Here is a 12,715-nt window from a genome sequence, read left to right on the forward strand (position 1 = left end):
TCTGACGATAAAATCATTATTTGATGCCGTATTAGGGTTGAAAAGCTTACTTGAGAGCTAAATTTCAGATGTTTGTAAGGAAAAAAAGTTTCCTTAGTACCTGAAATACAAAATCTGGTACTACCGTAAAGCTCTTTCAAGTTTTTAAGTGTTAATATTGCATAGTTTTAAGATGCTGCCTTTTTACAAACAAAACTCCCCATTTACATTCAGTTATTAAAATGTAAGTTTTCCTACTTGGAGCTGTGAGATAGCCTGGAAGACATTCGTATCTAACACAGTAATTCCTATCCCTGAGAATAACTGTCCGTCTTGTCATTTAGTAACTCCATTACAGTTAGGACTGTGACAATCAGAGTACGCCTTGGAGAGAAGGCAGAGTTGAAAAAGAGCTCTGCAGTCTCCCAAAGCTTTAGAAAAACCTTGGTTCCTACTGGCCATATTTATGCCAGACTGATAGTAGGCCTTTCATCTGAGACATAGTTTTAGTGTTTTTCCTGAGCTAAGCAGTGTGGAATTTGCAACAGTGAATAATGTGCAGATAGTGATGCCATCAGATCCTGTTTCAATAAGTGAAGTCATTTTCCATCCATGAATATATTTTTCATTCTGCTTTCCTGAACTTGTGATATAAGGTTTCTGTCCTCAGTGCTGGTTCTTGTGGTGTCCACACGAAATACGTATAATTTGCCCTTTTCCCAGTTTGGTGTCTTTGGGAGGGAATCTATGAGTGGCTGAGAAGATAGTTCATTCCAAGATCCCCTTTTTAAAAACAGCATGGATGTGGACTGTAATGGCTTGCTGAATCTCCTGTCAGGAGATTCCTGAGTATTATTCCGTAATATTCCAATAGTATGGTAGCAGTCCTTGAACTTTCACACTTCCATACTGCTGCCATGCACCAACCATTTCTGGTGTTACCCTGCAAAAAGAGGCTTACGATGGACAACGGAAGAGCCTTCTAATTTTTCAAATGCCTTGAATTTAAAAAGAAGGAAACTAATGTGACAAATGATAGTAATTTAAGTTCAAGAAATTTAAATCATGTATGAGGGTCAGGGAAGATAACCAGAGATCCTGTCCAGCTAGGCATATACTTGTACTCTGTAACGTTTCCTGTATCTATGTTGTTGAGATCATGCTAAATCCTTCATCCTGCACAACCTGCTGAAGCTTTGGCTCCATCAAGGAATCATAGAATGGTTGAGGTTGGAAGGGACCTCTGGAGGTCATCTGGTCTAACACCCCTGCTCAAGTAGGAACAGCTAGACCTGGTTGCACAGGACCATGTCCAGACGGCTTCTGAATGTCTCCAAGGATGGAGACTCCACAACCTCTGTGGGCAACCTGTGCCGGTGCTCGGTCACCCTCACAGTAAAGAAGTGTTTCCCGATGTTGAGAGGGAATCTCCTGTGTTTCAGTTTGTGCCCATGGCCTCTTGTCCCATCACTGGGCACCACTGGAAAGAGCCTGGCTCTTGTCTTCTGTATGCCCTCCCTTCAGGTATTTATATGGTTCAAGAGACCACCGTCTTCCACAGCATTATCACTGCCTATCCATCTTCCCTTCACAATCTTTAGCAGAGCTATCACCAAAGGGAGGAGCCAGCCTTCGGTGAGTGCTTCACACTTCCCTTCTTATCCTTTGGTTGAGAGGAGGGAGTGAAACAGGCTGTCCTTGGGCAAAATAGATGTGATAAGGGGCCACCTTGTCTGGCAGGAGGTAAGCACCACAGGGGAAGGAACACCTACCAACCTCTTGTGCTTTGGTCCGTATGACATCCCGGTGCTTTGTTCAGAGAACGCAGCAAGCAATGCACTGTGATTTTGCTCAGTTAGGCCAAGGGACATAGTGGCAGTAAGCAGCGCTGTACAAATTCCCCTAACCAAAACTACAGTAAAACTACCAGCAGTCCAACCACGTACTGATGGCCTCCCCTGTTAATTGTGAGGCTGTTTACAGCCTCATTATTACAAAAAAATGGCAAGATTTTTTTATTTTTAATGAACAATTACAAAATAAATTATTACAAAATAATTCTTGTGGAAATCCAGTACCACCACCATCCTTGGAATTAATCTGTTTTCTGCCCTGAGGTGAAATTGTGTAACAGAACTAGCAATGCAGGTCAGACTATTAGTTTATTCACAGGTCTGGAAGGCCAAGTGATCTTGCAGCTGCCTAATCCTGTGGACAGAACAAGAAAACCCAGCAGATCCACCCCTGTTTGTTCAGCTGAACCTAGTAAGTCAAGGACAAACAGATTCTCTCCCCAACACAAATAACAATACTCTGTGGGGAAGTTGATGATTTGAGGACAAAATTAAATTTAATTTTACAGATTCCCAGGCATCTTGGATATCTGTAACGGTCTGTAATCCGTCAGCCTTTAGTCCACTGACTGAATCGTACATTAGGGAAAAACTAAGAATCTGAGGTCTTACTTTTCCAGCCATTTTAAACTGAAAGCAGGCGAGAAGTGAGAAAGGGGGATGTAAACATGGGGATTTTTTCAAAATCATTGGGCTGTACAGCTTCCTGCCCATACCCAGGTCATTGTGCTGAATTTCACTTGAGATCTATGCAGGGACAGGCAGTGCTTGTATTGTCCAGACAAATACAATGTGATATCCAAATCCCAAAGCTTAATTTTCATCTGGTTTACAAGATCAACTGATTAATGCTGGCAAAGGATTATAACTCTTTTTTTGTGAAAACCTCGTTTATAGATGCTTGAGGGCAGGCTGGACTTCCGCTTTAATTATTGATAGAATCACTAGATGGAGCCAGTCACCTCTGCAGGAAAGCATCTTATAACCTGGACTATCCTGGATATGTCGAAATTTCCTACTTCATAAAGATCTCAGTTCAGTTTCCAAGCACAGAATTTCAACTGCACGCATATATAACTGCAAGACCACTGCATTGCTAAATTAATGGTGCAGTTTTAGTGTGATGATAATTTTTTGCAAATTGCATGTAGTTGTAATATAATCATGGTTTTACATTACGTCTAGCTGGCCAAAGGCTTTAGATTGCATGGGCATTGTAACAAAAGAAAAAGAAAGAGAAAACATACTTACTTTCTAGGTTCAAGGTAATACTCAGCTGGAGAAAGAATAACTGGCGGTAAACTGAACTCAGTTGGCCCTGGTTTAGAAAAGAGGCAAGATGACTTTCAAAGGAACAAAGCAGTGGACAGGCCTTCTACGTTCAGTTTAGAAGCAGGGGAGAGGGCCATTCACCATAATGATCTAAACTGTCACAATTTGATCTAAGGATCTCTCCATTACCTGGTGCTACACACACACACACCTTACTGCCAGTGGCACCTGGATGGTACCTTGTGGGCTTCAGGAGTGCACATGGTGGATCAGAGGGCCTCTGTAGCCCAGAAGCAAGAAGCTGGCAGGAGAGACCAACCTCTGTCCTCTGGTAGGACAGAAGGCAATGGCACCCATGGGAAGAAACCTCCTTCCCAAGATCCCCTTCACAACCCCAGCCTGACCAGCAGTCACCAATGCCAGCAAGAGGCCATCGTCCCGTACATTTTAAAATGTCCCACTCCAGCTGAGGGCCCTATCACCTTTGCCAATGCCCACACACAGTTTCTGGGATAGAGCATAAGAGCAGAAGAGAACAGAAACTACGTCTGCTAGGCAAGGGACCTTGGCACCGTTAGTGGTACACCAGGAGGCAGAGTCAGCAGGTGGATCTAGTAAATGTAGGTGAGGTCATGACCATCGCATACATATTCTGGAGGCAGATGGAGCCACAGCTAACCACTGACAGAGGAACAGGTAAAGCGATTAGAGCTAAAAGCCAATGGCTGGGCTGCAAATGTGACTACCTCCTTGGACTGGGGTTGCGTCAGGGTGGGTGCTTCACCTCCTACTTCCCTTTATTTGCCAAGGGAGGTGAGAGTTTGAGATGATTGGTAGTGCCTCACACATCTTTTCATCAAGGACACGCCAGGACCAAAAGCGTTTTTTTTTTCGAGATGCTGAGGTGCAGTTTTCCTAATTCTGTTTATTCCTTGAGTAATTGTGAAATGGAAGCAAGGTCCTGCAAAATAATTGTAACTGAGCTGGTACGACTAAGCTATACTGTAGGAAAATCAGCTGAACAGCAGGTTTGTATTTTGTCAAAGCTTTGATTTTTATGGTTGACGCAGGTTTTAGGAAAGCTGTTCTGCAGCATATCTTCAGATAAGACCTAAAATCACAGAATGGTTTGGCAGTGAACCAGCATGGAGCACATGCGAAGAAAAGACAGAAGTATATCTGAAGTGTTGCTCCTTGCTACTATGCATGGCAGATGCCTGTTTCATGGTTTACCCTTTGACAGCCAGCTATGATGTCATATAGAGCTGTACCTTATGAAGCAACTTCACTTCCTGTTACTTTGACACTTTCGAGTGCTTCCACACCCAGAGGACAACCTCAGAAGAACTGCTTGCCAGTATTATCTCCACTTAAGAGATTTTTCTTTTAAAAACTTAAAAAAAATAGTACTGAAAGCATTGAAGAATTATGAAAATCACATTTTTCTTTGCTGTGTTGTTCTTACTGGATCTCTTTGCTTGCTGTCATGCTTATCCACAATATCCCTTGCCTGACATAGAAGATGCAAAGTTCATTGAAGACTGTGTGAGAGCTCACAACATGTTTCGATCCAAAGTGAATCCACCAGCCAGCAATATGTTTCGCATGGTAAGGAGGCATTCGTGATCTGTTTAAAAATTAATACAGATTGTGCTGCTGATTTAGCCCATCTTATTCTTCATTTGCTTTGTGCTTTTCTTTCCCCTTCTGTCAATGATCTCTCTATTATATGTTAGTTCTTTGTAGGAAATAATAGAAAATACATTAATTTTGACAGTATTGTTCAGTTTTAATAATTTGAAGGGAATTCTTTGTTTAGGGATGGACTGCTACTCTAAACTTCAGCCAGAGCAAAGGGCTGTGTTGCAAAAAATAGTGTTCAGTTCTCAGCATTTCATTTACCTCTTTCTGAAAGAGAGAGTAATCTGTTTTATGTTAGTCCAGGTCTCACACAGGGAAGCTGTTTGGTATTAAAAAGCTCCTGAATAGACAATCTGCACAACAGGATTTGTTGAAAATCTATCCTCTCCCCTTGTGTATTCCAATCTAGAACATGTGTTGAAGAAAGGGATTTGCCAGGACGTCCATTTAGGTACCTGATCTTCATTTGCTGTAGCGGGGTTTGAAGAGTAGGGATACTAATATCTGGGCTGGAAGGCAGAGCTTCCTATAAATACAATGGATACCAGAACAGGCCATGGGTAGGTCTCAGCTCGTTCGGCAGAATACATAAGGAAAAAGGTAGATAGCTGAGGGAGGTAACCCCAGTCAGCTCATGTCATTACTCTGAGCCCTCCAGCAGTGCTGCATCGCTGGAAAGGAAGTTAAATGCCTAACTACACGCACAGTACGAATCATTTCTATGAGAGGAAGTTCATAGTAAAGGGGTAAAATTCAGACTACTCGTGATTTTAATTTCTTGCCATTTTAAAAAAACAATGTTTAATTTAAAATGCTAATGCACAAGAGCAAACTTAGCCGCTCAGACCAAAGATCCAGCAAGTCTGGAATAACAGCAGGACAAATATATAAAAACCTCTTAAATCGAAGTTGTTGCATTGTATTTAAAAGCTCTTGATGGATTTTTCTTGCATAATTTTTTTTCAGTCTTGAGCTCATGTAAGTTTTTATCGTCCCTAGCATCGTATAGCAAAGAGCTGCACAGTCTAACAACAAGTTGTGTGAAGGTACCTCCTTGTGTTTGATTTGGACCTGTTAATTCCTAGCTTCATTTGATAGTCTCTGGTCTTTGTATTGGAAGGAGCAAGTAATCATTGCTTGTTTACACACTTCACACAAGATGTTCAGCTGTCTCTGATCAAAGCTGCAGAGCACTCTCCATTGTTTTATGAAAGCCCTCCGTACTTGAGGATGATCCTCCTCCTCCATGTTCTCTCTGCCCTTTCCAGTTCTAGTGTCCCCTTCTTAAGGTGGGGTGCTGCACACAGCATTTAACAGGACTTCTACAGTGGTGTAATTATATACTGGTTTTATTCTCCATTCCTTCTCAAGGAATTTCTAACACGTTATTTGCTTTTTAGACTACTTCTAAACATTGATTTACAAGTGGTAATAGCCAGCTCCAAACCTGTCATTACGAACACAAAGTCAAAATTGTTTGTTTGTTTGTTTTTTAAAACACATCCCCTAACTTACATTTCTCTATAATGAATTTTACCTGCCATTTTATTGCCTGGTCATTCAGTGGCATGAAATCTTTCTGCAAGTCTCGCAGACCGGTTTCTCAAATTATCATTTGTGCCACTCAGGATGGGAATGGTTCCTCCTCAGCCCAGCAGAGATGAGTGAGCCTGTCATTTGCTTTGGCCACCCGCTGAGGAGGGAGAAGAACAGAGAGGCAGAAGGGGCTGGGGAAGGGAGCAGCTGTGACTCTTCTCTCCATCCTGGCCAGTGGAACAGAATTCCTGTCTGGTCTAGTGGTAACTGCAAAGTGCAAATCCCTGGACAGCCAACAGCTCCTAGGCATAAAGTCCCTCAAGCCCCTCTAAGGCTGGGGGTTTCACCCAGTTACCTTCTCTCGGGCCTAGCAGCTTAAAGACTGCAATCCAGCTCTAAATATTTTAACAAGTCGGATACCACAGGACAGTGGATAGACACTATGTGTCCTGCAATATCTAAGGGAGAAAGAAGAAAATAAATTTGCTATGGGAGTAGAAGTGTCAAGTTAGAGAAAGAAACTGAATGCAGGGATGGGAAGCAGAAACGGGGAAAAGAATCCTCACAAGTTTCTGTTTAAAAATGTTTGAATTCAAGTAAGTCACTGCAGTGCAGGTTATATTATGTTTTCTTCCTTTCCTACAGTCCTGGGACGCTGCTTTAGCTAAAACTGCCAAAGCGTGGGCAAAGAAGTGCAAGTTTAAGCACAATAGCTACCTTAAAATAAGAGGGAAGGTGCACCCCACCTTTACTCCTGTTGGAGAAAACATCTGGACTGGCACAGCCACCATCTTCTCTGTGGACAGAGCTCTCAGTGGCTGGTTTAATGAAGTCAACAGCTATGATTTCAACACCAATAGATGTACTGACATGTGTGGTCACTACACCCAGGTGAGTCTTACATGCCCAACAGTTTATAATGTAATGGTTTCACAGAAAATCCAAGTACAGGCTTGGAACAGACCGCTTTGGAACAGGAATTACAGCAAGGGTTTTTACCCCCCGGTTTATTGCTGCGTGAGATTGGAAATTAATATTCCGAGCCCCAGGGATGTCCGAGTCCTATTTTCAGTAATGGTGGAAAGGGATTATCCCCCTAACGATTTCATGTTTCTGGGGGAGCAGGATGATAGATGCAAAAACATCAATCAGTTGTTTGTCTCAGCTGCCCTTTGGGTTGTTGATGTTGCTTCTGTGTCAGCTGTTTTAAACTTCCACAAGATCCTTTCCTTCTCCTTCCTCCCTTAATGCTGTTGCTTTTTCAGCCTTTGAACTGGTGCGTTACATATTTCCCTTTGCCCTTCAGGTCGTTTGGGCAGAGACTTACAAAGTTGGCTGCGCAGTTCTCTTCTGCAATACAGTTGAAAATTTTCCAGGACTCTTCAGAGCAGCACATTTTGTTTGCAACTATGGGCCAGCGTAAGTTAATTATGGCATTTGGGGTTTAGGTTTTTTATTTTTTAAATATCCTGTAACTGGCCTGGTATCAGATGCAAACGATGATGGGAGCAGTTGTAACAAATTTCAGAAGCAGCTACGTCCACATGTCACCGGTCTGAGGGAAACTTCCCTCAGCCATTGAGAGCAGAAGCTGCTGGACATAGTCGGAGCTGCAGAAAATCTCTTTCTAAAAAAGCAGGCGAGCAGATCATAGCTGAGAGCACTCACCTTAACCAAGACGGCGGAATAAAATCTGTTTTGACTTCAGTCTCTGCGGGAAAAGTTGGGAAGGTGCAAGCTTTCCGCTTGAGAAAGATTACCTCTTTCTATGGCCCCACCCAAACTTCAAACGAGACATTTTAATTGAAGAAATGAAAGGAAGACAGTCCTCTTGTTTATCTCGTACCTTGCAATTTCTGGACTTACTTTTTACAGATTTTTTTAAAAATACAGATGGGTAATGAGGGACTAGAGGCAGATTCTTGTATGCTTACACTGAATAATACAGTATTGCCCAAGATGTGTCATTAATTTCAAATGAGAAGAGTCACCAGGTAGCTGCTCCCCATGCCAGTGAGAGCTTTAATCTGATCTAAGGGATTTCAAACAATTGCGATAATCAGTTTTTGGATAAAGGGATTCCGCCCACCCATAATGGCTTTGCATGTTAAATTATTCTAACTATCTGATGAAACCATGTTTTTAAATTGCTTTTCAAATGGCTGAGCTAACAAAATACTGTTCTTCCGCTTTGCAGGGGGAATTACCCAAGAAAACCATATGAAGCAGGAAGACCATGCAGTGGATGCAGTAGTGAGACGTGTGTAGACAATCTCTGTGGTAAGATCAAAGTGATCAACTAACAAAATTGCATAGAAATAAAAGTGGCATAGTTTTCAGTGGAAATACAACAGTGAGTCAATTTGCACTAAGTACATAGCGGGTCCGTAGCCCACCACACAGCAACGGTACCAAACCCTGGTAAGAATAGTATAAGAAGGAATTAATTGAAATACTTTGCTGTTAAAGGCTCTCAGAGGTAGAAGCCAGAATTTCTCATGAAGAGAAGTGTCAGTTAGACTACTTTCCGCCTTTTATCTGATCAGGAAGTCAAATCTAAAACATTAGCCCCAACAAATATTGCCCGTCTGGTTCTTCTTTCCCAGCAGAAATAGTAGCTTTAACTTCTGCTTTCTTGCTTGTTTAGTATGTCCTATCACATTTTCCAGAAAACTGTAGTTCTGAACCAATAATAAGACTACACTGAAAAGCACACTTATTTCTAACTTTTGTGATTTTCTGAAATACAGCAGTGAGAGCTTGTTTTTCCACAGCAGTTTGCAGCTGTGGCCCTTTATGTCATTACACCTAGTCCCAAATTAGTCAGAAATAGTGTTTTAAATAAAGAGATTAAAGGACATGCAACAACATCTTAAATCAAACACGAATTTTATACAGAGGTTTAATGGGGATGGTCTCTACTAGCCAGGCTTTAGCTTCAGCTGTAGAAATAGTTGAGCATTTGGTATTCTTATTTCCTCCTGTGATATCCTGGCTGACTCATCTTGAAGTCTCAGACTGATGCATCACCGAAAAACTAGAAACATCTCAAAGACTAGGGGGAGGGAGAGGAGGAAGAGAGCTTTTAAAAATTAAGTGCTAGATCCTACAACCCGTTTTACCATATTCTCCTACAGGGCAAATCAGCAATTCTAATAGGATGCACACAGGCAATTCTGCAAATGCATCAAAGCTTTTAGTAAAGGTGTACTTCTGTGATAAATTTAGTAGTTATATTTTCTGTCTGTAACTACTTAAATTTGGTTTGTGTATCAATTTTAAATAAATTCCATGTTTTGTTTTTATTTGCTATTCCCTCCTCCCCATGTCATAAATTCTTCCTATTACAGCTGCTTCTTTTCTGCTTCTCTTGCAATTCAGTAAAAAATACGAGCCCCATGCCAGTTGGGAACCTGCTTTTGTTGGCCCGCTTCCTCCTTGCAGGGTGTTTTAGGGGCTGACTGGCATCGTCAGTGCAATCAGCCAGGCAGCAGCGATGGCTTACCTCTTTACATTAAGAACCACCACTGAATGATACTCACATTTATTTCCTTTTCTGATCTCTCTACAGAAAATACAGAACGTGAGAAGCTGATAAGTACGTATCAAATTGTTCTTAATTGCTTTCCCATAAGTTTGGCTAAGTTCAATGGGTCTTAACAGCTGTTTCTTCACTGTTTTTTAGATTATGCCTACTGGTATCCGGACTGGGATACGCAGCCCCAGCCACCGCGGCCCCGTCCCCCCAGGCCTCCCACGCCGCCGTACATCCCACCCGCTGAGCATCCGCATCCCTCTTGTGACCAGTACTGTCTTAGTGTTTCAATTTTAAGACCACTGTTTTTGGTACTGAGTGCTGGTGCCGTTCTTTTAGTACAACAGCAGTTTCCACACGCATTTTTTTATGAGTAATGATCAATTAAGATATTGATACCACTGTATTACTCTCAGAGAATTGCACACATTTGCAAAAACACTCAATCATTTCTCCATTATCCTTGTGATGTTTATCCAGCATAGAAAAGGCTGCTTCTTCATGCAAGGCAAGATATTAGTGGCTGTGCATAGAGTTAGTAATTTATTGGCAGTAGCTGCAACATGCTTCTACGTCTGCACGAGCCTCTTAGCTCTGGCTCAGGAGTCGATTGCTAGGGGGACCACATAGACTGTATATTACTATACATGCTAACAAGCCTCCTGGAAACCTGGAGCATCACGCAGACATATCTGAAGCGGCATAGAGGATCCAAAAGAAGCAATAACTCATCTCCATTAACCGTCAATTATCGCAGGCATCGCTTTCCCCAGATAATGGAGATTTAACTGTATGTTTTATTTTTAAGAACAGACTGAGTAAAGCTTGTCCTTTACTCTATTTAGCCCATGTGTATCAGTCTCCATTAAAGTTACTCTATTGTCAGTTGTACTATTCTATTCTTCTCCTCTCAGGGTTAAGCTTTGTCCTCCACAGCTAGAAGAATACCAAGGAAAGTTGACAGAGCAAGGATTAAGATGGAGTGTCAATGGGGAGAGCTTAATTTTAGGATGTGAGATGGTGACAAAATCTGAAATGCAGAGTAGATGACAGCCATCCTGAGCTTGCAGGCAGGGGAAGGCGGGGGAAGCAGGGAGTCAAAACAGGAGAGGGAAGATGAAATGGGCCCAGGACAGATTCTGGTTTGGAAATGGAAGATCTCAACCTCATTAAAAAAGCCCAAACTGTTGATGGATTCAGTTTGGTTTTAGAGACATTTAGCCCTCGACCCCTATTATTCCTATATACATTTGTTAGTAAGGGAAACCAACCTGTATTTCAAGCTAAGACATGCTGGGTGATATTTGCAATGCATAACTGTGCTATCAATATTTAAAGCTGTTTCTCCTCCTTTATCTTAGTCCTAATGTTTTGAGAACACAGTGACTCAAATTCTGAGCCATGTTGCAGCTCTGAAGGGGCATGGCATCCCAGAGAATAAAAATGAGACCCAGATGTTTGGGCTCTTGTCATATGCTGCAAAATGTCACCATGTAAGAAGATACATATTTAATTTCACAATTGTCAGTTCTTGTCTGCTGCCATCTTGCATATCTAGCAACAGCATGTAGGCTGGGGGCAAGTGGTTGGGAACAGGACACAGCTGGGACAGCTGACCCGAATTGACCAAAAAAGGGATATTCTATACCATAGAACATTGTGTTCAGCAAAACAAACTGGGGTAGAAGAATAAAGGTGGGGGGCTGGCTTCCAGGGTGGCCATTGCTCGGAGACTGTCTGGGCATCAGTCTGCCATTGGGGGTGGTGAGTGATTGCCTTTGCATCACTGGGGGGTTTTGTTTGTTTGTTCACCCCTCTTTATATACATATTTTTATCCTGACCCATGAGTTTTCTCACTTTTCTTCTTCCTGTTTTCTCCCCCTGTCCTGCTGGGGAAGGGGCAGTGAGTGAGCGGCTGTGTGGGTGCTTGGCTGCTGGCAGGGGTCAACCCATCACAGTATTCTGCTCTAAGAAGTGGTCCCTAGGGGAGTTGTGAGCACAGTGTTTCTCATCCACGATTCCCTCAGAGACCCTTTTCACCTGTAAGCAGTCTCCCCATGAATAGCTGGAGAAGTGCGACCCACAGGACCTAATGTGTGCTTGGTGGGGCTGCTGTTGCAGGCTCACAGTGTGACCCCGGACCACCAACCTGAACGTGGCCTTACCACCAGCCCCAACACCTACAGGACTGCATGCACAGAAGTGATAACTGGGACCTACACCCAGCTGTTCAAAGGATGCAGATTCCTCAAAACGAAACCTGGAGTGGGAAGAAACCCAACCTCATTCCCACAGAGATGTTCAGGTTGGGACTGTGGGAAAGAGCCTGAGCTTGATGGACAGGTGATAGTTAAGGGCAGTGTGAGGAAGAGGGTGGTGATGGTGGTGGGTCTGAGCAGGGATCGTTGGGCACCTGAGGCAACGTGTATGGGACATCAGCTCCCAGCTCCTGGCTGTGAAACCAGCCAGGGTGGTTTGCTGGGCACCCGGCATGAGACAGCACCAAACTTCATAGCACCCAACTCTGCTGGGGGCTTGGGTTGCAGGGAATGAATTAAGAATTGCTAAAGCTTGGGAGGAGAAATTGATAGCAACGCATAACACAAGCGTGTGGTCACAGAAGAAACCCATCAATAACTGCAGCATATTTAAATTGCAGTTCTCAGCCAAACTTACCCCTCCGACAGCTCGATGTACAACCAAAGTGACTGTTCATACTGTAGTAAAAGTCATAGTTCAAATCAATTATTTCTCACAGCATTTTGGCTCAGAGTAACAGCCTTAACAGCAATGCTATTTTCATGAAAAGCAGAAAATTTATGCAAAACTTCACTACAATCCATAGTGATTGCTATGGATGGGATGGTGGGAGCCAAAGAAACAAAAACAAAGAAGCCC

The 12,715-nt window shown here is 42.7% G+C and overlaps 1 protein-coding gene across 1 annotated transcript; it reads left to right on the plus strand.

Moving 5' to 3' along the window:
* Nucleotides 1-4,532: 4,532 nt before the first annotated feature.
* LOC143155699 (glioma pathogenesis-related protein 1-like) lies at nucleotides 4,533-10,193 on the plus strand. The gene is made up of 6 exons (XM_076328662.1): nucleotides 4,533-4,712; nucleotides 6,927-7,172; nucleotides 7,588-7,700; nucleotides 8,479-8,561; nucleotides 9,853-9,879; nucleotides 9,967-10,193. Exons 1-6 carry the CDS (start codon nucleotides 4,533-4,535, stop codon nucleotides 10,191-10,193), a joined length of 876 nt encoding a protein of 291 aa, XP_076184777.1.
* Nucleotides 10,194-12,715: the final 2,522 nt, after the last annotated feature.

This window comes from Aptenodytes patagonicus, chromosome 1 (assembly GCF_965638725.1).
Source record: "Aptenodytes patagonicus chromosome 1, bAptPat1.pri.cur, whole genome shotgun sequence".
Taxonomy (NCBI): Eukaryota; Metazoa; Chordata; class Aves; order Sphenisciformes; family Spheniscidae; genus Aptenodytes; species Aptenodytes patagonicus.

Excerpts from the sequence above, each read along its gene's own strand:
- LOC143155699 (XM_076328662.1), top strand. The coding sequence starts at position 4,533 with ATGAAAATCACATTTTTCTTTGCTGTGTTGTTCTTACTGGATCTCTTT. Across the intron at positions 4,713-6,926 it reads CCAGCAATATGTTTCGCATG|TCCTGGGACGCTGCTTTAGC; the intron begins GTAAGGAGGCAT and ends CCTTTCCTACAG. Across the intron at positions 7,173-7,587 it reads TGTGTGGTCACTACACCCAG|GTCGTTTGGGCAGAGACTTA; the intron begins GTGAGTCTTACA and ends TTTGCCCTTCAG.